Source organism: Somniosus microcephalus, chromosome 10 (genome assembly GCF_052327205.1).
Source record: "Somniosus microcephalus isolate GS21.2 chromosome 10, FLI_Smic_1.0, whole genome shotgun sequence".
Lineage (NCBI taxonomy): Eukaryota > Metazoa > Chordata > Chondrichthyes > Squaliformes > Somniosidae > Somniosus > Somniosus microcephalus.
This window is the reverse complement of record NC_140996.1, coordinates 145,768,395-145,793,713: the sequence shown is the minus strand read 5'-3', so window position 1 is coordinate 145,793,713 and position 25,319 is coordinate 145,768,395. Positions and strand designations below refer to the sequence as shown.

General features: G+C 47.2%; 1 protein-coding gene across 1 annotated transcript in view; it reads left to right on the top strand.

The window, feature by feature from the left end:
- Positions 1–25,319, top strand: part of LOC147111733 (AF4/FMR2 family member 3-like) — a 176,301-nt gene that overhangs the window by 57,967 nt on the left and 93,015 nt on the right. Inside the window, exons 6-8 of the mRNA XM_085998922.1 lie at positions 14,376–14,512; positions 14,704–14,767; positions 14,892–15,028. Of these exons, the coding sequence (XP_085855048.1) occupies positions 14,376–14,512; positions 14,704–14,767; positions 14,892–15,028 (338 nt within the window). The remainder of the gene's footprint in view (positions 1–14,375; positions 14,513–14,703; positions 14,768–14,891; positions 15,029–25,319) is intronic.

The window sequence follows — 25,319 nt, the reverse complement described above, 5'->3', positions numbered from 1 at the left end:
CTCTCTCTAACATTTTTAAAAGGTTAGAATCAAAGGAGCTTACCCACTTCCTCATTCACTGTCTGTGGGAATTCTGCATTTTGATTGGCTGTTTAGACAGCTTGTTGCCATCACAGCACTCTTCGCTGGGAATCCCCATTAGCTTCCGTTGATTTCAATTACGTGTCGGAAAACCCAAACGTCTCGTCACAGGAATCGCAAGATCTTTGTGTGAAGCTTACTTTGGGGTCAGCGGTGAAGGCCTTTCCTTTGCCGCTGACCGCAAATTCCAAGCCATTATTCTTTACTATGTTTGCATTTAACAATCTAAATACAATGCATGTTGTAAAGTATTAACTTCCTGCAAGCTGCAGAGACAATCATCAGCAATTTTCTCGGGGGTTCTCCCAATTGACCACCATAACTTCGGTGTAAACCCCAGATAGGGGGTAAATGGGGTTTCCACCAATTTGCCACCAAAGTTACGGTAGCCATTTGGGAGAACTCCCAAGAAATTTTCTGATGACTATTATTTGAAGTCTGACAGTATTTACAAGTGTGCATAATGAATTTTTGTTCATATTCAGTTGACTAAATAAAGCATTTCTTTGTAGAACTGGTAAATTTCAGTTTTGTTGCAATCAGCAGATGTCTACAAGCATGTGGTTGAAGCCAGAACCACAATGACATGACTGTTGTTAGATCACAAGGGAAAAAAGAATGACCAAATTAAGTTAGTCTATAACAGAAAATTTCATTAATTAAGTTTTCTTTGGTTGGCTTATTGACTAATTCAGTGCATTCTATAACTGCACTGTAATTATTGTCTGTTTTGGGACAAGGTGACTCATTGCAAAGTCTGCACTAGTTCTTCACTGCTTAAAAATGACATTGTAATTATTATTATTTACTTAAAGTATAAAAAGGCAGAAAGCAGCATAACTCTCCTGGCTAATTTGCTCGTCCTCTGTTGTCTAATGGTCTATTTTCAGATGTGGTGCAGTTGATACGGAGATAAATATTGGCATTTCAAAAATTACATCTCAAAATTCCAGTTATACTGGCAGCTCAAAGAAACAAGTCAATTGATTTCTTTCAATAGAATATCTAATTGCATGGGCAAAACAACCAAACGCTGCACAATCATTTTATCCGCATTATTCATCATACAGTATATATTTGACAACAATGCTGAATAATTTTTACTATTCTCTATATGTAACTGGGTGCATTTGGTTATGTGTCTCTGCCAGCCTTTGACTGGCCATCTGTCTGGTGTCAGAAGCAGACTGGTGGTCAAAAACTGGAGCCTGCCTGATTGATTTCAATGGAATAAAAATCTGATGACAAAAGGCAAAATACTGTACTGTAGATGCTGGAAATCTGAAATAAAAACAGAAAATGCTGGAAACACTCACCAGGTCAGGCAGCATCTGTGGAGAGAGAAAAGCAGGGTTAACGTTTCAGATCAATGAGCTTTTGTCAGAACCCCTAGAATCTACATTAATACTAAGTAAGCTATTAACTTATTGATAATTTTTATATGGATAGTCCTTTTCTTCCTTGTAATGTTTTCTGACTATGGGAGCTTACTACTGTAGTCTACCTTATCTTTTCCTGTGACGATTCTATTTGGTTTGACTATCTTCTAATAGCTCCGCTTAACAAACAGAGCCAACCACTTATACACTCTTTCACCAGTTGCCGTGGCCTGTTTAGATGTTTTTTAACTGACACTCAGATTTAATTAGCCATCATACATTTAACTGAATAAATGACACAGCCTATGTTTGTTCAAAAGAGTCCTAGCTCTGTTCAGGTGTAAACCGTTCCATCAGTATAGTTCAGTCCTGTCCCAAAACTATTTCCAATGCCCCAGAATCTGATCCTTCATTGTCCAGGCCAGCTTGGCAGTGGGGTGTTCTGTCTTTAATGGTTATAAAATCTTTAGTTTCTTAATGATCAAACAGTCATGGCCTGCTTGGTTTTCTGAAAGCCTGGAACTGCTTTTCTTACTATAGGTTCTCTGGCAGCCTGGTTGATTTATGGGGCTGACTTTATGGATATTAGTCCTTGGGAGGTTGTACTGCAGTCTCACAGTCAGTGGCCGCAACCTTTACCTTGGAGTTGGGTCGGGTGCGTGCGGGCCGCATAGCGGGTCGCCATCCGGAAGATTTGAACAGCGCATTCTGCACTGCGTGTTTAATTCAATGGCACCAATTAAAAGATTCATGTGCATTACCCGACCCAGTTAAATGGAGCAGGACCAGTGACGTCACCGATGACTTGTTTTCAGCGCGAATATTTAAAGCAGCCTTGCACACATCTCATTTGAAGGTTGCTGTAGGAGTGTTGAAGGTGGTTTCAAGTGCTCAAAATTGCTGAATAACATTGACAATTCTGTGGGTCATAGAGACACAAAGGCAAAGGGCAGCCTTAAGATTCCGAGATGCCTCCCTGAAAGTGCTGGTCCAGGGACTAAGAGCATGCAGGGAGGTCCTCTTTCCTGCGAATGGCAGAAGAAGACCTGCAAAATACACAAAGAGGGCATGGTTAGACATCGCAGAGGTCAGCAGCAGGACTGTGGTGAGGAGAACGTGGATCCAATGCTGCAAGAGATTCAATGATCTCATGAGGTCAGGAAAGGTGAGTGCAATGCCACACTCACCTACATCCTGATGTGCCAGACACCCCAACCGCATCACTCTGCCTTCCCAAGCCTACTGCTGCACATCACTCCTCACACCAACCTACTTTGCAGGTCCACCCATCCCTCTCTGTCTATGCACCTACTCACGTCCCCATCTGACTAACCACCACTGACATCCTAATGCAATCATAGGAAATAACACCACAGAAGGAGGCCATTTGGCAATGTCACACCACTCCCTCATAGTCACCCTCTACAGATGTAGCACATCCATTCCTTACAATCATTCCATCACTCTCACTCAAAGTTCTTTTTTTCCCTCCTTGCAGGAGAAGAGAGCCCACAACAATAGGGAAAGGCAGAGAACCAGAGGTGGCCCTCCAGTCTTCACAGATTTGACACCAGCAGAGCAGGAGGCCCTAGACATCTCTGGAGTTGCAGAGCTGCTAGCGCTGGGAGACAGAGAGAGGGGGACCTCCCAGCAACCTGGTGACAGAATTCAATCTCATACAGCCACATGGCATACAATAGTCACCCATATGGAGACTGATATCAGCAGCCAGTGAAATGTCATCGTGTGCATAATGGTAACGTTACCCATTCTTATCCTAAAACTTCTTATTAATCTCTTTACTCTCCCACAGGTCCATCAAGTGCCCCCCACTGTCCAGCCGGAGGAGGAAGACAACTCCTCAGAGGAAGCCCCAGTCTCTGAGGGTGCACTGTCCCTCTGGGTTTTGGAGCAGACCCGTGCGCACCCAGCATCAGTGTAGATACGCACACATCGGGGGGTCCTGTGCGAGATAGAGTAGTGTTGTCACCTGGTGTCTCACACATCACAAGTGAGCAAGAGCAGATGGTGTTGACAGGGACAGCAGTGGAGACTTCTCGCCGGAGGGCACAGGATGCCCCAATTCAATAGAGTTTAGAAGAATGAGAGGGGATCTCATTGAAATGTATAAAATTCTGACAGGGCTAGACAGACTGGATGCAGGGAGGATGTTTCCCCTGGCTGGGGGGTCTAGAACGAGGGGTCACAGTCTCAGGATACAGGGTAGGACATTTAGGACTGAGATGAGGAGAAATTTCTTCACTCAAAGGGTGGTGAACCTGTGGAATTCTCCACCACAGAAGGCTGTGGAAGCCAAGCCACTGAATATATTTAAGAAGGAGATAGATAGATAGATTTCTAGACACAAAAGGTGTCAAGGGGTATGGGGAGAGAGCAGGAATATGGTATTGAGATAGAAGATCAGCCATGATCATATTGAATGGCGGAGTAGGCTCGAAGGACGGATGGCCTACTCCTCCTATTTTTCTATGTTCTATGTCTCTATGTTTCCATTAGGCAAAGAAGCAGGTATAATGTGGGAGTATTTGTGTTTTTCCCAGCTGTCACTTAATGGACTCGTACAATGGCCACTGAGCTTCCGCCTCCCCTTCACGGGCGAGGTTCCCGAGGTGAGTGAATCCTGTGCTCAAAAAGTTAAAGCCAAAACCTGATGTTAAAAAGCCTCTTAAGGGTCTCTCAACAAGCATTTAAGTACTTCAATGAGGTCACCCACCTCACCCGAGCGGGTCCATGGCGTGCTGGGAAACGTGCCCGAGTTAAATGTGGAAGACGGCAGGATGATGGCGGGTTCCCAACGCGCTGGCAATTTCCGCGACTCGGGGGTCCATGTACATAAATCATTAAAATGCCAAGGACAGGTATAAAAAATAATCAAAACGCCTAATGGAATTGTGACCTTTATATTTAGAGGACTGTGGGAGTGTCTGTGGGAGAACACTTGGGTAAAGTGATCATCGTATCGTAAGACTTAGATTAGCAATGGAGAGGTGCAAGGGACAATCTAGAGTGGAACTTCTAAACTGGAATAGGGCTAACTTCAATGGGATGCGAAAGGATCTAGCCAGGGTAAAATGGAACCAAAGACTGACAGGAAAAACTGTAATGGAACAATGGGTGTTCTTTAAGGAGGAGATGTTCCAAGTACAGGCTAGGTACATTCCAACAAGAGGGAAGGGTAAGGGAACCAAAGCAAGGGCTCCTTGGATGACGAGGGAGATTGAGAAGATGATGAAACAAAAAAAGAGGGTGTATAATGCATGTCAGGTGAATTCTTCAAGGAAGAACCAGACCAAATACAATAAGTTGAGAGGGGAAGTGAAGATGAAAATAAGATTGGCAAAGAGAGAATATGAGAGTAGAATGGCGGTTAACATAAAAGGCCTTTTGGCTAAGATCAAGCGTAGTCACACCCCAGTAATGGGGTGGTGATGGTCACCCCCAGCTATGGGGCTGCGTCAAAGAAAAAAAAACCTTAATTAAGGGGCGAAAAAAAAAGGGAACCCAAAAATCTTCTACCGGCATGTAAACAGTAAGCAGGTAGTAAGAGGTGGGGTGGGGACTATTAGGGACAAAGAAGGTGATATGTGCTTAGAGGCACAGGGCAAGGCTAGAATACACAGTGAGTACTTTGTATCGGTGTTTACTAAGGAGGTGGATGCTGACAAAATATTGGTAGAAGTGGAAAAGTTAGAAGCAATGGAAGGAGTGAAAATTGATAGACAGGATGTACTAGAAAGGCTGGGTATGCTTAGCGTGGATAAGTCGCCTGGTCCAGATGGCTTGCATCCCAGGTTACTAAGGGAATTGGGGGAGGAGATAGCAGAAGGGCTTGCCATAATTTTCCAATCTTCCCTAGATGCAGGGGAGATGCCTGAGGATTGGAAAGTGGCAAATGTGACACCATTGTTCAAGAAAGGGTGTAAGGACAATCCTAGTAACTACAGTTAGCATCAGTGGTGGGTAAAGTTTTAGAAACAATAATCAAGGAAAAAATTAATGGGCACTTGGAGAGGTTTAAGCTAATTAAGGAGAGCCAACACGGATTTGTAAAAGGCAGGTTGTGTTTGACTTACTAATTGATTTTTTTGATGAAATAACAGGGAGGATTGATGAAGGGAATGCAATGGATGTTATCTACATGGATGTTAGGAAGGCGTTTGACAAAGTACTACATAGAAGGCTGGTTATCAAAATTGAGGCTCATGGAATAGGTGGGTCAGTGGCAGCTTGGATAAGGAATTGGCTTAAGGACAGAAAACAGCGAGTTGTGGTAAATGGCTGTTTTTCAGACTGGAGGATGGTAGACAGTGGTGTTCCCAAAGAGTCAGTGCTGGGGCCACTACTTTTTTTGATATATATAAATGACCTGGATATTGGAATACAGAGTAGAATTTCTAAATTTGCCTATGACACCAAACTTGGGGGTGTGGCAAACTGTGAGGATGATACCAATCGACTGCAACAGGACATGAGCTAGTAGAATGGGCAGACAAGTGGCAGATTGAATTTAATACAGAGAAGTGTGAGGTGATGCATTTTGGCAGAAGGAACAGGGAGAGGCAATATACACTTAACGGCACAGTTTTAAAGAGTGTGCAGGGTAAGAGGGACCTGGGAGTTAATGTGCATAGGTCCGTGAAGGTGGCGGGACATATTGAGAGAGTGGTTAGCAAAGCATATGGGCTCTTGGGCTTCATAAATAGAGGTATTGAGTACAAAAGTAAGAAGTTATGCTGAACCTTTATAAAGCGCTGGTTAGGCCACAACTGGAGTATTGCATCCAGTTCTGGTCACCACACTTTAGGAAGGATGTGAATGCACTTGAGAGGGTGCAGAGGAGATTTACCAGAATGGTTCCGGGAATTGGAGATCTTAGCTACAATGACAGTTTGGAAAAGCTGGATTTGTTTTTATCAGAGCAAAGGAGGTTGAGGGGTGATTTGATAGAGGTGTACAAGATTATGACGGGTTTGGATAGGCTAGACTGGAAAAGGCTGTTCCCACTAGTTGATGGTACAAGGACTAGGGGACACAGATTTAAGGTTTTGGGCAAGAGATACAGGGGGGATGTGAGGAAAAACTTTTTTATGCAGCGAGTGGTGAGGACCTAGAACTTGTTGCCAACGGAAGTGGTGGAAGCGGAGACACTCAATGTTTTCAAGGGGAGACTGGATAGGCACTTGAGGGAAATAAACTTGCAGGGCTATGGGGATAGAGCGGGGGAATGGGACTGACTGGATTGCTCTACAGAGAGCCATCACGGACTCGATGCACCGAATGGCCTCCTTCTGTGCCGTTATGACTCTATGACTAGAATACAAGAGGTTACAAGTCATGTTATAAGTATACAAAGTCCTGATTAGACCACACCTGGAGTACTGTGTCCAGTTCTGGGCACCACACCTTAAGGAGGATATATAAGCCTTGGAGGGAGTGCATCGTAGATTTACTAGACTGATACCTGGACTCCAAGGGTTAAATTAAAAGGAAAGATTACACAAACTAGGGTTGTATTCCCTGGAATTTAGAAGATTAAGGGTTGATTTTATCGAAGCTTTGAAGATATTAAAGGGAACTGATAGGGTAGATAAAGGGAAACTATTTCTGCTGGTTGTGGAATCCAGGACTAGGGGACATAGCCTAAAAATTAAATCCAGGTCTTTCAGGAGTGAAGTTAGGAAGCACTTCTACACGCAAAGGGTGGTAGAAGTTTAGAATTCTCTTCCACAAATGACAGTTGATACTAGGTCAATTGTTAATTTTAAATCGGAGAGTGATAGCTTTCTGTTAACCAAAGGTATTAAGGGATATGCGGCAAAGGTGGATATGTGGAGTTAGGTCACAGATCAGCCATGATCTCATTAAATGGCGAAACAGGCTCGAGGGGCTAAATGGCCTACTCCTGTTCCTATATTCCTATGTTTCTAAAGGCTATTAACAAGCCTTTAGGTTTTATAAATATCTAGAGTTAAAACTGCTGTGTAATTAATTGTGAAAGGATCTGTGGCACTTTGAGAATTTTGTGAAGGACAGTTTGTGCTGTCCTGAAGAAGCAAATATAATATTATGCTACTTTTTAAAAATGTATTTGTTCCTTTCTAGTTCCTTCACAATTTCTCATTTTGCAGGCTACTGTGCACCAGCCATTCTCCACCAGCTGGGAGGGTGGGACTGTACGATTTCTTCCTTAATATCTGCCAATACTAATCCACAAATGCAATCCAAGAGTTGGATGGCAGCTTTAGCCTCTGTATTAAATGATTCATTCCCTTTCAAGGCTAATGCCACTAATTCTGTGATTCATTCCTTCTCAAGACTCTTGCTGGCTCTGACTATCATCTGTCAGAGATTCTGCCAGTACTAAATATTGTACTCTATTTCACCTCTTGTGCAGTGTCGTTAACAATTATGTTTTGCGGATCATGCTTCATAGTTGAAAACACATAAGAACATAAGAAATAAGAGCAGGAGTAGGCCATACGGCCCCTCGTGCCTGCTCCGCCATTCAATAAGATCATGGCTGATCATCGACCTCAACTCCACATTACCGCCCAATCTCCATATTCCTTGATTCCTCTAGAGTCCAAAAATCTATTTATCTCAGCCTTGAATATATTCAAAGACTCAGCATTCACAGCCCTCTGGGGCAGAGAATTCCAAAGATTCACAACCCACCAAGTGAAGAAAGTCCTCCTCATCTCGGTCTTAAATGGCCTACCCCTTATCCTGAGACTATGTCCCCTAGTTCTAGACACTCCAGCCAGGGGAAACAGCCTCTCAGCATCTGCCCTGTCAATCTCCTTCAGAATCTTGTATGTTTCAATGAGATCACCTCTCATTCTTCTGAACTCCAGAGAATACAGGCACATTCTACACAATGTCTTATAGGACAGCCCTCTCATCCCAGGAATCAATCTAGTGAACCTTCGTTGCATCGCCTCCAAGGCAAGTATATCCTTCCTTAGATAAGGAGACCAAAACTGTACACAATACTCCAGGTATGATCTCACCAAGGCCCTGTACAATTGTAGCAAGACTTCCTTACTCTTATACTCCAACCCCCTTGCAATAAAGGCCAACATGCCATTTGCTTCCTTATTGCTTGCTGTACCTGCATGCCAGCTTTCTGTGTTTCTTGCACGAGGACACCCAAATCTCTCTGAACACCAACATTTGAAAGTTTCTCACCATTGAAAAATATTCTGTTTTTCTATTCTTCCTACATTATACTTCATCTGCCACCTTACTGCCCACTCACTTAGTCTATCTATATCCCTTCGCAGACTCTTTGTTTTCTCCTCACAGCTTACTGTCCCACCTAGCTTTATATCATCAGCAAACTTGGATACATTACACTCAGTCCCTTCATCTAGGTCATTAATATAGATTGTAAATAGCTGAGGCCCCAACACTGATCCTTGTGGCACCCCACAAGTTACAGCCTGCCAACCTGAAAAAGATCTGTTTATCCCTACTCTCTGTTTTCTGCCCGTTAACCAACCTCTATACATGCTACTATATTGCCCCCAACCCCATGAGTTCTAATCTTGTGTAATAACCTTTTATGTGGCACCTTATCGAATGCCTTTTGGAAATCCAAATATGCTACATCCACTGGTTCCCCTTTATCTACCCTATTAGTTACATCCTCAAAAAACTCTAATAAATTTGTCAAACTCAATTTCCTTTTCATAAAACCATGTTGACTCTGCCTAATCATGTTATGATTTTCTAAGTGCCCTGATACCACTTCCTTAACAATGGATTCCAGCATTTTCCCGACAACTGATGACGGGCTAACTGGCCTGTAGTTCCCTGTTTTTTCTCTCCCTCCTTTCTTGAATAGCAGTGTTACTTTTGCAATGTTCCAATCCGCTGGGACCATTCTAGAATCTAGAGAATTTTGGAAGATCAAAACCATTGCATCCACTATCTCTTCAGTCACCCCTTTTAGAACCCTAGGATGTAGGCCGTCAGGTCCAGGGGATTTGTCGGCTTTTAGCCCCAATAGTTTCTCTAGTACGTTTTCTCTACTTATATTAATTACGTTAAGTTCCTCACCCTCATTAGACCCTTGGTTCCCCACCATTTTTGGTATTCTTTTTGTGTCTTCGACTGTGAAGACAGATACAAAATATTTGTTTAACGTTTCTGCCATTTCCTTATTCCCCATAATAATTTCTCCTGTCTCAGCCTCTAAGGGACCAATGTTTACTTTTGCTACTCTCTTCTTTTTTACATACTTGTAGAAGCTCTTACAATCTGCTTTTATATTACTTGCTAGTTTTCTCTCATATTCTATTTTTTCCCTTTTTATCAATTTTTTGGTCAACCTTTGCTGGTTTCTGAAACTCTCCCAATCCTCAGGCTTACTATTATTCTTTGCAATATTATAAGCTTCTTCTTTCACTCTAATGCTATCCTTAACTTCTTTATTAGGCCACAGTTGGATCACTTTTCCCGTGGAGTTTTTGTTTGAGTTGAATGTATTTTTGTTGAGAATTATGAAATATTTCTTTAAATGCTAGCCGGAATTTTCTGCCGTCCGTGCGGGCGTGATTGGAGGTGGGTCAGGAGGGAAATTTGAAATACCTTGGAGCGGGTCGAGAACCCGCCCCTACACTCCTTTCCCTTGGGCGCGTTTGCCAGCGCGGCAGTGACACAACCGGCAGAGGTGGCAGAGATAATTTAGATGATCATTAGGTACTTGTCAGACCCTTAAATCTCTTTTTAACCCTACCTTTCAAATTTCCTTGGATGACCACGGGAATCACACAGCTCGGGCACCACGTCTGTGAACCTGCGGCGGAAGTTCAGTGGCCATTGATCCAGCTTATTAGTGCGCAGCATGGAAAGCACAATAAATGCTCACACCTGACACCTGCTTACTTTAAAAGGCAGATGCTGTTGCTGAGTTGATTGTCAGCACAGATTTAGCTTTCTAGAGGTTGCAAGTCTTTTCAGCAAAGTCAGGATCCACTGTTAGCTCATTGGTAGAATCTATCACACCATTAACAGCTTGCTTCTGTCATATCTACTTGACCTGTCATCTATTCCATCAGCATGGGTGCCGTTTATACTGCCTCACCTCGGTCCTCAGAATCGGACCACAATGAGCCCCAACACCCGCAGCACCAGGCACAACAGCAGCACCAACAACAACACCACCAACCTTCTCTTCAACAACTTGATGCTGCACAGAACAGAGGGCATCAGCACAGGGCTGCACCATGCCAGAGGCGATACCCCCAAAACAGGGTATACAGGCAGAGGATGAGCTTCCTCAACATGACTGAGCAGTAGTGCCAAAGGAGGCTTATGCTATCTCGTGGCTGTCAAAGTCACCAGCACCCTCAACTTCTTCGCCTGAGGCTCCTGCCAGGGATCTGCAGCAGACATTTACAGCATCTCACAGTCGACTGCCCGCAGATGCAGCACACAGGTCACCGATGTCATGTTTCACAAGTTAGCCAATTATATCAACTTTGCCACTGATGAAGCCAGTATTACTGAGCTGGCGCTGGCCTTTGCCGCTCTGGCTGGCTTCTCACGGGTGCAGGGCATCATCGACAGCATACATGTGGCCATCAGGGCACCCTATCATTACCCAGGAGTCTTTGTAAACCACATGGGCTTCCACTCCCTCAATGTGCAGCTCGTCTGCAACCATAGGAAGATCATCATGCATGTGTGCGCCAAATTCCCTGGCAGCTGCCATGACTCTTTCATCCTGCGCCAGTCCACCCTCCCTCAGCTCTTCGTTCCTCCAAACAAACTTTCAGGCTGGCTGCTTGGAGACGAGGGCTATCCACTGAAGATGTGGCTCCTGACACCCTTGAGGAGGCCAAGTACTGCGTACTGAAACCGAGGAGAGATATAATGAAAGCCACATTTCCACCAGCTGTATCGTAGAGCAGACAATAGGCATGCTGAAAATGCACCTCAGATGCCTTGATGGATCTGGAGGAGCCCTTCAGTACGCACCAGCTAGGGTCTCCAGAATCGTCGTGGTCTGCTCCGCCCTGCACAACATAGCGCAGTAGTGAGGATTAGTGCTGTATGAGGAGCAAGGCTCTGAACATACAGTCTCTTCAGAAGAGGAGGAGGAGAAGGAGCAGGAGGAACCTGCAGTCCAGATCCCACCAGCACCCGAGCACATTGCTGCCTGGGAGGCCAGGGATGGCCTCATCATGGCCAGATTTATTTAACTTCAGGCATTACACCCATATGGCTGCCACATGCTATGCCAAGTTGGCACCACCCCACAGCAACACCATAAAGCATCCCTACAATGACCAAGCCATTCCTTTCACACTGACCACCATTGCTGGAGGTACCGTTATGTCTCACCATTCAGTCCAACTCACTAAGCCACTTCCAAAGTTGCACACAAATTTGCCCATGACCATGAAAGTGGTCAAAATAAATATTTTTATCTGTGACATCACAGTAACGGAAACTTTACACAAATATGTGTTTCATCTTTCTCTTACGTGTGCTTCTACGAGGTGTGATCCCTGTGGCTTCAGCAGAGGTAGAAGCAGCTGCGACTGCATAGACACTTTTGGCAGATGTCCTCTGAGTTTTGGAGTATGTGATGGCCCTGCTAAAGTATGCTCCTCCTGCGATTGTGCAGGGGCAGACTCGGCCATTGCGATCCGAGGAGCCATCTGGGGCTTTGACTGAGGGGGTTGGGCAACAGGGGAGAAGTGTGAGCGCTTTGAGAGGAGCCCCCACTTCCATGTCCCCTCTCCTCATCATCCCTCTCATGGGCCACCCACACTTCCCTGCTAACAAGGAGCTGGTGAGCACCTTTCTGCACAGCAGTGGGGCCATGAGGACCCACGTCTACGTTGACATCCTTCCTAGACAGGAGGTCGATGAGCATCTGCCATCTATTCTCCATAGAGACCATGTGCTCCTGTGAGTGGCGCATTAGCTGCTCCATGCAGGTGACCATCCTATCCATGGAAAAGCCTGCAGTCGCCATCGCTAGCGACACGGTGGTGCTCATGTTGGCGATGGACTCCTCCATTCTCTGCACATTTGCAGACATCACAGTCGCAAATCCTGTCAAAGCCTCCTGCACTTCTTGCTGCACCTCCAGGATCGCCCTCTGTCTGGATGGCCCCAAGGCTCAGCGTTTGCATGCAGCTGAGCAGAGCTGGGAGCATCCTGCGCCCTCCAGCGAGGAGCCTCCACTGCTGTCCCTGTCTCCACCACCTGCTCTTGCTCACTTGTGAGTTGTGAGACACCAGGTGACAACACTACTCTATCTCGTGTTGGACCCACCGAGGTGAGTATATCTGCACTGGTGCTGGGTGCGCTTATGTCTGTTGACGGTGCACCCTCCGAGGCTGGAGGCTCCCCTGAGGAGTTGTCTTCCTCTTCCTCCTGGACAGTGGGGGTGGGGCTGGGGGGCTCTTGATGGATCTGTGGAACAGTAAAGAGATGAGTTAGATATGTCATATCAAGAATGGGTACAGATACCATTATGCACATGATGAACATTCACTCGCCGCTGACATCAGTCCCCACATGAGTGACTGCTGTATGCCATGTGGCTGTATGAGATGTAATTGTGTCACCAGGTTACTGAGATGTCCCCCTCTCTCTGTCTCCCACCTCAAACTGCTCTGTGACTCTTGACACTTCCAGGGCAACCTCCTTTGCTGCTGTTAAAGTAGCCAATGATGGAGGGTCACCTCCGGTTCTCTCCCTCTCCCTCCTATTGTGGGCTTTCTTCTCCTGAAAGGAGGGAAAGAAGAGGAGGTTGAGTGAGAGTGATGGAATGAGTGTAAGGGATGGATGGGTTACATCTTTAGAGGGTGACTATGATGAAGTGGGGTGGCATTGCCAAGTGGCCTCCTTGTGTGTTGTTAATTGGTACAATTTGCATTAGGATGAGGGGGAGTGTGAGGGGTGGCTAGTAAGATGGGGATGTGATAATGTAGATAGAAGGAGAGAGGGATGGATAGGCATGCGGGTATGTTGGTGTGAGTAATGATGTACAGGAGTAGGGTTGGGAAGGCAGAGTGATGGGGATGTGATGAGTGACATAGCAGGATGAAGTTGAGTGTGGCTTTGCACTCAACTTTCTTGATATAATGAGATCATTGAAATGTTTCCGGTATTGCACCCAGGTCCTCCTGACAACATCCCTGCTGTTGACCTTCTCTGCTATTTGGAGTCAGGCTCCTTTGATCTGCTGGGGAGGTCCCTTCCGCCCATTCGAAGGGAAGAGGACCTCCCTGTGTGATCTCACTCCCTCCACAAACATATGGAGGGAGTCATCTGAGAACCTGGGTGCAGCCCTCTGCCTCTGTGCAGTCATGTTTCCAAGTCTGTCCAACACTCCAATTGTCCAGTGCAGTGCCTGCATACTCCTAGATGAACCTTCAAATGCAAGGTGGCCATGGCTCCTTTAAATATCCCGGCTGAAAACGTGTCATCGATGACGTCATCAGACCTGCATCATTTAATAGGGCCGGGTAACGCGTAGGGCGGCCTTAATAGGCACCATTAACGGAAAGTCGATCTCAGGAGGGGGATGGAATGAAGAACGAGGTTGCGACCGCCCACACCCAACCTGCCCAGGTACAGAAAATTCCTGCCCATGGAATCAAACTTACAGAAATCACTAATATAGTTCGTAGCAGCCTCATTGGTCTACAAAACAGTTTTACAATGAATCAACTGAACTGTCACTGTTCAGTGAAACTATTGTAATGCAGTGTTTGATTAGCTGCTAATCAGCACATTATAGCTACGGTCTGTCATACTGTCGAAACCATCATTTTCAGGTTTTGTGTAGAATATTATTAACATGTTCTTTATTCTCCTCTCTTTTGTAATAGACTGTACTAAAATTATTTTGCTGTAATTATGATGCAGAAAGGGCTCCACGTTAACTCAGAGAGCAATCACGTTTGCAATAATCAATCATCTCAACCACTTCAAGCAAGTTCATGGTCATCAGCATCAAAGGGACAAAAAGATTCCAGGAGACCTAGTCTTGTACTTGATGACAAGTGAGTAAGGCACTTTGAAAATGTTACATTATAATTATGTTAAGTGTTAAGTTAAATACTTAAAAGGATAATCAACATTGTACACACTATGTAACCTCTAGCAATTTTCCTTTGATTTATACCATTTTTGTAAATAATCTACCTTGAAAATATTCAACTACTTTGGAACTTTTTGATATATATCTGTGTAGGCAACACAATGCAGACTATTACATGCAGGAGGCAAAAAGAATGAAGCACAAAGCTGATGCTGTGGTATGTGTAGTTTTGTATTATGATTTGAATATATTAACCTTGTGAAATCTGTTAATGTTACTATACATTTTAATATGTCCTCATGAGAACATTTCAATGTTGAGGCTATTTTTGTTTGGTTTAGGTGGAAAAGTTTGGAAAGGCAGTCAATTATATAGATGCAGCATTGTCTTTTATTGAGTGTGGCAATGCAATGGAGCATGGACCCCTTGAAGCTAAATCTCCATATACAATGTACTCTGAAACAGTGGAACTTATCAGGTATGTTAAAAATCATAAGATCATTGATTGCAGAAAATGGATAACAGTGTATATAGTTAATGCAAAGATTTAGCTAAAGCGATTAAGTGCAATAAAACAGTGCATATAGGTGAGCATGGACGTTGGCCCAGAAATTCCTGGGAAAGCCTGTTTGGTATGGCTGCACCCCTGACCCTGACTCATTTACTGGGGTAAGGGTCATTTACATATTGCAGGCAGATGTCCGTGTCATTTACGATGCTAATGGGGCACCTACCTCGGGTAGGGGAAATAATTTTCTTGCCGCAGCTAACTGGACCAGCAGTCCTGGTCCAACATGTTTAAAAAGGTTTAAGTTCTGCCACTTTCCAATTAAGACAATTTCTGTGATTGATTGCTTTCAGGAAACTAGTCTTTAAATTCTCCCCGAGGCACTTTGCAACACTGGCTTTCAGGAGCCAAGCAGTGCTATGCTACAAATGATGGGAAATATGTTATATGACTTATTTTCCTCATTTGAATACCATCACAACATGCCCGCCCGTATGTGGACAGGGATATTATGTATCCACCCCCACTTCAGACAGAATTTCTGATGGGCAAATTCTGCCCCCACTTGCCCAGACAATGGCATTTTTCTACCTTCAGGTTCTTGGAATTTGAGGGTCTTTTGTGCAAGACCTTCAAGAAGACTGAAAGTATGGCTGGTCTTGATAAATGAAAATAACACATTAGTGCTGTAGCGAATACAATTGTGAGGTTGGGCTAAGGCACGTTGTTGGACAGATTTATGTGAGTTTTACTCTGCGGTTGCTGTGCAATTCCTGACCTACTTGTTACTGACACTGGGTCCTTGAAATAGGAAACTGTTTCACTCCTCAATGCTAACATCCTTTATCGTGATAAACTCATTCAACATTTTTTAATGTTATTTCAATATTAGGAATATAACAATATAAGAATTAGAAAAAGCTATTTACCCTATCCAGTGTACTTCACAGCAAGGAGTGGCACTCACAGGGACTTGATTGCAAGAAATTGCAAGCATACTGCTGATGATTTTCCATCCATTAATTTCAGTGGGCAGAAAATTGCCGGATGTGTGCATTTGATTTCCCATGGTGCACTCTTTGTCAGCTCCACTTCCTGCTGGAAGTGCGGGAACATGGAATCTGCCTTCATATGTGTAAAGCTGTTTAGAGCCATCTAGTGTTCATAGAGTTGATTTTCCAAGTGTTCCCACACCTCAAGCACACACTGGAACGCTATGAGAGAAAATTGCAGGCGGTGGGCTCACAATTTTCCAATGCAAGCATGTAGCATGGTACCTCACTGTGTGTGAGGACCTGGAAACTTTACCTTTGTGCTCAGAGAAGGAAGAAGGTATTTTGAATAAAGCTTGAGATATTGTAAACAGTCTCCTAAGAACTGTAGTTCAAATAGGTGACCCACATGATGTTAAAACTAGAATAGAAATGGAAGGTTTAAAGCTCCCAAATCATATCACACTAGAACAACATTTCATGAAGCATGGGGACACTTGAAACAATGCTTAAAGTATTGCAACAGTAACTGGAGAACAAGTCAAAATAGACAATCTGCAGGCCAGAGCTTTAATGTATGCAACAACTGAGAAAGCAATAGAGGTGTACATTACATTTACCTATGGAGAGGAAGAGGGTAAATGAAACATGAAGCTATTCATGGCCAAGCTTGAGGAATATTTCACACCTCAGAAGACTCTTATATACAAAAGATATGCCTTTAATACTAGGTTCAAGCTCAAGGAGAAAGCATTGATCAGTATCTCATAGGTTTGTGAACAAAGACCAAGGGGTAGAATTTCCGCAGAGGTTCTCGGTCCCCTGCCATAACTTAGGTGGAAGGTATGGGGAAACCCCAGAGAAATGGGATGTACAGCGTTTACACCATTTTCGGGGGTTTCCGCTGATCTTCTGTTGAAATTATTGGCGGGAGATCGGAGAACCCCGCAGAAATTACTGGCACAAATTTTGTCAGCATGGACCCCTCATTGAATACAGAATAAAAGATGATCAAATAAGAGCCTAAAACAAGAGTTTTAGATTTATAGGGAACAGTTGATATTTGTATAGCAACAGAAGCCAGCAAAACATAGTTAAAGCATCTATGTAATACTGTCAGTTCTATAAATAATGAGTGGAGCAGAGATGTCACTTTGTACAGTGGGGACAAGAAACATCATATGTAGCTGATAACAGATCATGGCAGTTACTGTGGCAAATTGCATAAAAGGAAAAAGTGCCCAGAGTAAGGCCAAATGTCTATGTGGTACGAAAAACAAAATCATTTTGCCAAAGTGTGCAAAGCCAAAGCAAAAGCATCCTGATCAGATAAATAAAAGAAAAACGTTAATAGAATGGAAGAGTAATCTGAGATAGAGTGAGAATGATTTGTTTTATGGATAAGATTCAGACAGGAGATTATGTTGAATATGCAGGTCAACTTCAAGATAAATGACAGACCATGAACTGTTAATTTTAAATTAGCTCAATTTAACATCATGTCACAGTCAAGTAGATTGCAAGTGTACTAACATTTAGGACTGATGAAAAGAATTGATGTAACTACTAACAATAAATTCAGTGTTAGAGAAGTTTGCTAATGTATTTAATGACTTAGAAATCATAGCAGGAAAGCACAGCATATGACTACATCTAGCAAGGAAAATGCCAGTTGCACTCTGTGATAAAACACATGATGAGCTAGATAGAATGGAGAAACCTGAGGTAATAAAGTTAAAGAACCAAGCCTGTGGATCAGCAGTATGGTAACAGTAGTTAAACCAAGCAGGTATGAACATGCTTCAACCCTAAAGATTTAATGGCCCGATTTTGCATGCGGTATAGCAGCGTACTCTGAAAGTACACCGCCAAATCTCCTTTGAAATCCACCGCAAGTTCAGGATTTCTGCATGCACTTGCATACGCATTGACAAGCCATTCACACAGGCCACAAAAAAGCAATCACTGGCACAGACTGGCCAGCAATTGTGCACGTAAGTGTTATGGTTGATGCAAACAGACGCAGGGTCTGTTTGCATCAGCGTAAGGGGATATCTAAGCCATTAATTAAACATTTTCAGATCGTAAATTATACACATACGCTGTATGAAATGAGTTTCTGCAAATATTAGCCCAGATTACAGTTTTAATGTCTTAAAATTTTCAAAAAATTACATTTTTAGTGAGCTTGGTGGAATGAAGGTAATTATGAATAAAATTCCAATTCTGTAAATTGTAATTAGATCAGATTTCGGGATTCCATTACAACTCATTAGGGGAGTCCCTTCGGAAATGATTAAAATGGTATTCTGCTTTGCGATTGGAGGACCAGGCCCACATGATCCCAGGTACGCTTCTGCACCACCTGCGTCCCTAGGATCAGTGGGCCATTATGCTGCCCTCTGCCTCGCAGCCTGAGACTGCAAATTTTCGCAGCCTTGCTGCCAGCAGGTAGTTTCGTAATTCTTTCGAGGGTCGGAGGGGTACTCCGGAGGTAAGCCTCCGACCGCAATTTCAGAGCCAATATAACGAAATAAAGAGAACATTATCCAATGCAGACCAACAGAGGAAATAGTGTAATAAAAATAGAAAATGCTGGAAATACTCAGCAGGTCAGGCAGCATCTGTGGAGAGAGAAACAGAGTTAAGGTTTCAGATCGATGACCTTTCATCAGATAATAGTGTCATGCGTATCAAATGCTCAAATCTTTAAATTGGTGCAAATTATGGCTATTGGCAAGTACACTTATGTGGAGATTCATAGAGTCATAGGCCTAGAAATTCAGTATAGCCACGTTTGGGGCGCTACAGCATGGCGTTCGCTAACTTTTGCGCCTGGCGCAACTTAGCGCCACCTTCGTCGATATTCAGTTGCATCGCCCCAAGAGGTTGCTGCTGCGCTAAAGCAGGCGATGCACGACTATCATTAGACGCTAAGCCGGCGATCCGGGGTGCAAACACCGAAGGCGGGCGCAGCGCAGGTGCGGCGAGTTGCTCATTGAGGGCAGACAGTCAGGCGTCGGTCAGCACTTAAAGGGGGAGGGTGGAATTGCTTGGCTGCCACGCCCTGCACACTGCAGCCCTAAGGCAAGGCCTGAACACTGCTTCTGGAACAGCTCCATGCCCAGGAGAATGGAGAAGGCCAGGGAGAGAGCGCAGCGCTTCGGCGAGGGTGACCTGAGGCTGCTGGTTAGCGCAGTGGACCGCAGGCGCCATATCCTCTTCCCTGAGGGTGGCAGGAGGCCGCTGCCCGCCAAATATCGGAAAGCATGGAGGGATGTGGCAAACAGGGTCACGCCCAACAGCGTGGTTGGCAGGGCACCAACCCAGTGCCGGAAAAATTCAACGATCTCACTCGGGTTGTCAGGGTGAGTACCCTTTCCAGTATCCTCCTCATCCCTGCATGTGCACCTCACTTTATGGCCAAACAGGTCTGAAAGCCCTAATGGCCAGCCCTCATCCAGCAGCTATGGGACTGTCATGAAAAGCACTTGCGCAATCAGGACTTTAGACACTGTCAGGGCTATTCGACCATGGGAGGCAGTGCGGGCAAGATCAGGGCTTGACATTGTCAGGGCTAATCGACCATGGGAGGCAGTGCGGGCAAGATCAGCGCTTGACACTGTCAGGGCTAATCGACCATGGGAGGCAGTGTGGGCAAGATCAGGGCTTGACACTGTACTTAGAGGCGGTCCTTTCTCTTGCAGGCCAAGCTGGCGCATAACAGAAGACAGCAGCAACAGACCGGGGGAGGCCGTCCTGACCTGAAATAGCTGAGCGACCTCGAGCAGCGAGTGGAGCGGATCATGGCAGGGCGGCTGAGTGGCCCCGTCGCCACTGGAGATGCTGACCCTGTTCTGGGCACCAATGGTAAGGTCATCACCTTTTTGACCTCTCCCTTTCCACTTGCACCTCACACCAGCATCCTTTGCCACTATCGAACCAATGCAGTGCACAGCAGCACTCATGCCTCCCTCGCTGCCGCCCTGTCCTCACTCTAAAGCAACTCTTGTGCCTCCCTGCTTTCAGATGGTGACTCGCCAGGTGAGGAGGCGGCCCCTCAAGCTGGCACTGTGTCCGAGTCAGACATAGAGGAGGAGGAAGAGGAAGCCAGACCATCAGGGACACCCTCAGCTGAGGCAGCCCATGGCCATGATGGTGACACGTCTTCCCTGGAGGGGAGCAGGGGGGAAGGGTCGGAGGATAGTGAAGCTCCGGGGACCAGCGGGCTGCAGCAACGCGGGAGCGGTGGGGAAGCTCGGCGGTCTTCTCCCCGGAGGGTGAGTGCGGCCTCCAGTCCTGCTACGGTGAGCGCAGAGGAGGTGCGACTCCTAGCGGAAATGGGCACCCAGGCTGAGCGCAGGCACACTGAGCTCATGGCTGCAGTGGCAAGGATGCCTGACTCCATAGAGTCACTGGCAAGGAGTGTGCAGGAATTTGGGGCAGCACAGGCCAGGAGTCTGCAACAATTCAGTGCAGCACAGGCCAGGAGTCTGCAACAATTCAGTGCAGCACAGGCCAAGAGTCTGCAGGACATCGCGGCAGCACAGGCTAGGAGTCAGCAGGACTTCGCTGCTTCACAGGCGGCTTCTAGCCAAGTGCTCAGTCATGCCGTGCATTCACTGGCTGCTGTCATGCAGACAAAGACCAGGGCCACACGGGCACTAACTGCTGCCACACTCGCTGGATCGGCCAGGCATCGCCGGGGCACTCGCTGTGCCGCAGCAGCCCAGCAGTCTGTGCCTCAGCAGATTGCTGCGCATGCTGCAGTGCTGGCCCGTGCGCGTGCCAATGTATCAGCCGACCAGGGAGTGCCTGTGATCTGTCAGGTTGGCAGCATTCCTGCAGCCAACACTGTCACTCCTCCAATGCAGCTGCCACCAGCTGTTGGACAGACTGCTGCCGCCCAAACAGAGTTGGAGCAGTCAGCAGCCGGCCCCTCCAGGCCCAGAGCTGGTCCAGGCCGACCCCCAAGGGCATCTGCCGTCTCACCATCTGACCCTCAGCAGCCTTCCCCCAGCCTTGCTGCAGCCACTGGGGTCCCGTTGAGGAGGAGCTGCAGGGCGGGTAGGGGCCAGTCACGGAAGCGAAACGGATCACCCTCGCAGGGGAAAAAGTAGAAGGTGTGGCCAAATGTTTTGTTTTACTTATAAAAGCCAAGACTGGTGTATTTGTTTCATATTTAAAGGCCGAGACTGGTGTATTTGTTTCATAATTAAAGGCCGAGACTGGTATATTTGTTTTACTTGTAAAGGCCGAGACTGGTATATTTGTTTTACTTGTAAAGGCCGAGACTGGTATATTTGTGTTTTTTGGGGGGGTTTCTCTCCATTAGTTTGTCATGTGGGAAGGGCACAGAGATATCATAGTAAAAAATGTTCTTAAATCGCACTGTCCATGCTTTCTTTTGGAAGTCCTGGTTGCCCTGCTCGGCTGAGGGCTCCTGGAGCGGCTACATTCATCTTCTGCCATTGGCACAAGCCATTCCCTGAGAGGGGGCCTAGAACCGACTTGCAATAAGCCGCCGACGGGCGGCCCTTGCACTTTCTGCCTCCCTCCTGTGCTGGTCCTCCTCCTCCTCCTCCTCCTCTGGTGGTCCTCCAATGTCTGCTGGCAGTGGCTGAGTCCTGCGGATAGCCAGGTTGTGCAGCATGCAGCACACGACAACGAAATGGGAGACTCGCTCAGGCGAGTACTGTAGGGCTCCCCCGGAACGATCCAGACAGCGGAACCGTTGCTTCAGCACGCCGATTGTTTACTCAATGATGTTCCTGGTTGCTTGATGGCTGTCATTGTATCGCTCTTCAGCAGGGGTGCTGGGCGCACGGAGCGGGGTCATCAGCCAGGTGCACAAAGGATAGCCTTTGTCCCCGAGAAGCCATCCTCGTGGGTGAGGCTGGGCCTCGAACATGTCTGCCACAGAAGTCTGGTGCAGGATGAAGGCATCGTGGCTGCTGCCTGGAAAACGGGCATTGACAGCTAGGATGAGCTGCCTGTGGTCACACACCAACTGCACGTTGAGCGAATGGTAGCCCTTCCGGTTGCGGTAATCCTTGGCATTCTCTAGAGGTGCCCGCAAAGCCACATGCATGCAGTCAATGGCGCCCTGCACCATGGGGAAGCCCGCTAATGCTGCAACGCCCATTGCATGCTGTTGCTGCTTGTCAACGGTCATGGGGAAGGAGATGAACTGACGTCTCCTTCTGAAAAGGGCATTGGTCACCTGGCGGATGCAGCAATGTACCGCAAACTGGGAAATGTTGGAAATGTCCCCAGTAGCGGATTGGAAGGAGCCGGTGGCATAGAAGTTGAGAGCCACCGTCACCTTCACTGCCACCGACAGAGACGTCCTGCTCCTCAGATGTGGCTGCAGATCTCCGCGAAGCAGGTGGCAGATCTCAGTGACCACCGCCCTTCTGAATCGCAGCCTCCGAACACACTGCTCCTCAGACATGTTCAGATATGAGAACTGCTGGCGGTATACCCTGGGTGGGTAAGGCCTCCTTTGCCGATGTCTGTTGCCCCTTCTCCATCTGGCCATGACTGGCACTCTCTCACGGCGTCTCTGAGCCCTTTGAATGCAATGGAGAAGCCCAACGTTTCCACCCATTGCAGCCCCCATTATATGTTTCCAATCAATGCTATGACTCTGAAGTTAAAGACAAGTGCAAAGCTGTGGCCTGAAGCCACAAGTACCTGTGCGAGTGTTGAGCCAAACCAGAAAGCTCTCTACCTTTGTCTCTCTCCAAAGATCCGTCTCTCACAAAGAAGGAGTGGTGCAAAATGGCTGCCATTTTTACTGTAGGAGGAGTCCCCTTTAATTAGCGCCCCCCGCGCCCCGCAGCGACTGGGAACCGTTCCCCTCTACCAGTCGCTAGGGGCGCCAGGCGCACAATAGGCCGGCGCCACTGAATTTCCGGTTTGGGGCGCACAAAGGGCGTTGCACCATGAAATGACGTCAGGATCTGCGCGCGCAGCTGAGCGCGCGCAAAGGTTTTGCGCCACCGCTAAATCTTAACTGAAGTTTGCGAGAGGTGCAGATCGCGCTGCGCCTGGGCGCTAGCCGCTTAGCACCCCACTTCTCCTCCTCCTAAGGCGCTAGCGGCTGGCGCAAACAACTGAGTTTCTAGGCCATAGAGTCATAATGGCACAGAAGGAGGCCATTCAGCCCATCGCATCTGTGCCAGCTCTCTGTAGAGCATTCCAGTCAGTCCCAATCCCCCGCTCTCTCACCGTAGCCCTGCAAGTTTATTTTCCTCAAGTGCCTATCCAGTCTCCCCTTGAAAACATTGAAGGCTGGATTTTCGCAATGGAGACGAGTTGGAGGCGGGACTGCTACTTGTCGGGTCTATGTCCCGCCTCCATCATCTTCTGGCCTACTAGCGGGATTTTCCCCTGATTGACCTTATTAAGCCCACCCTGCGGGCTCAGCAGGCCAATGAGGGGGGAAGTCACTGACAGAGCACGTGCTATCTGTCAAGACTTCTTGAAAGAAGAAATGTCAGCATTTGACAGCTCTGTGAAGCTGTCAAACACTGACATTCTCTGTAGTTTGATGAGTCCTTGTCCTAGAAATTCAGTTGTTTGCGCCAGCCGCTAGCGCCTTAGGAGGAGGAGATGTTGGGCGCTAGGCGGCTAGCGGCCGGGCGCAGCGGGATCTGCGCCTCTCCCCAACTTCAGTAAAGATTTAGCGGTGGCGCAAAGCCTTTGCGCGCACTCAGCTGCGCGCGCAGATCCTGACGTCATTTCATCGTGCAACGCCTTTTGTTCGCCCCAAACCGGAAATTCAGTGGCGCCGGCCTATTGTGCGCCTGGCGCCCCTAGCGACTGGTAGAGGGGAACGGTTCTCAGTCACTGCGGGGCGCAGGGGGCGCAAATTAAAGGGCACTCCTCCGGCAGTAGAAAAGGCAGCCATTTTGCAACACTCCTTCTTTGTGAGAGACGGATCTTTGCAGAGAGACAAAGGTAGAGAGCTTTCTGGTTTGGCTCAACACTCGCACAGGTACTTGTGGCTTCAGGCCACAGCTTTCCACTTGTCTTTAACTTCAGAGCCATATCATTGATTGCAAACATATAATGGGGGCTGCAATGGGTGCAAACGTTGGCCTTCTCCATTGCACTCAAAGGGCTCACAGACACCGTGAGAGAGTGGCAGTCATGGCCAGACGGAGAGGGGGCAACAGGCGTCGGCAAAGGAGGCCTTACCCACCCAGGGTATACCGCCAGCAGTTCTCATATCTGAACATGTCTGACGAGCAGTGTGTTCGGAGGCTGCGATTCCGAAGGGCGGTGGTCACTGAGATCTGCCACCTGCTTCGCGGAGATCTGCAGCCACATCTGAGGAGCAGGACGTCTCTGTCGGTGGCAGTGAAGGTGACGGTGTCTCTCAACTTCTATGCCACCGGCTCCTTCCAATCTGCTACTGGGGACATTTCCAACATCTCCCAGTTTGCCGTACATTGCTGCATCCGCCAGGTGACCAATGCCCTTTTAAGAAGGAGACGTCAGTTCATCTCCTTCTCCATGGCCCTTGTCAAGCAGCAACAGCGTGCAATGGGCTTTGCAGCATTAGCGGGCTTCCCCATGGTGCAGGGCGCCATTGACTGCACGCATGTGGCTTTGCGGGCACCTCTGGGGAATGCCGAGGATTACCGCAACCGGAAGGGCTACCATTCGCTCAACGTGCAGTTGGTGTGTGACCACAGGCAGCTCATCCTAGCTGTCAATGCCCGCTTTCCAGGCAGCAGCCACGATGCCTTCATCCTGCGCCAGACTTCTGTGGCAGACATGTTCGAGGCCCAGCCTCACCCACGAGGATGGCTTCTCGGGGACAAAGGCTATCCTTTGTGCACCTGGCTGATGACCCCGCTCCGTGCGCCCAGCACCCCTGCTGAAGAGGGATACAATGACAGCCATCAAGCAACCAGGAACATTATTGAGTAAACAATCGGCGTCCTGAAGCAACGGTTCCGCTGTCTGGATCGTTCCGGAGGAGCCCTACAATATTCGCCTGAGCGAGTCTCCCATTTCGCGGTTGTGTGCTGCATGCTGCACAACCTGGCTAGCCGCAGGACTCAGCCACTGCCACCAGAGATTGGAGGACCACCTGAGGAGGAGGAGGAGGAGGACCAGCACAGGAGGGAGGCAGAAAGTGCAAGGGCCGCCCGTCGGCGGCTTATTGAACGTCAGTTCTAGGCCCCCTCTCAGGGAATGGCTTGTGCCAATGTCACCAGATGAATGTAGCCGCTACACAAGCCCTCAGCCGAGCA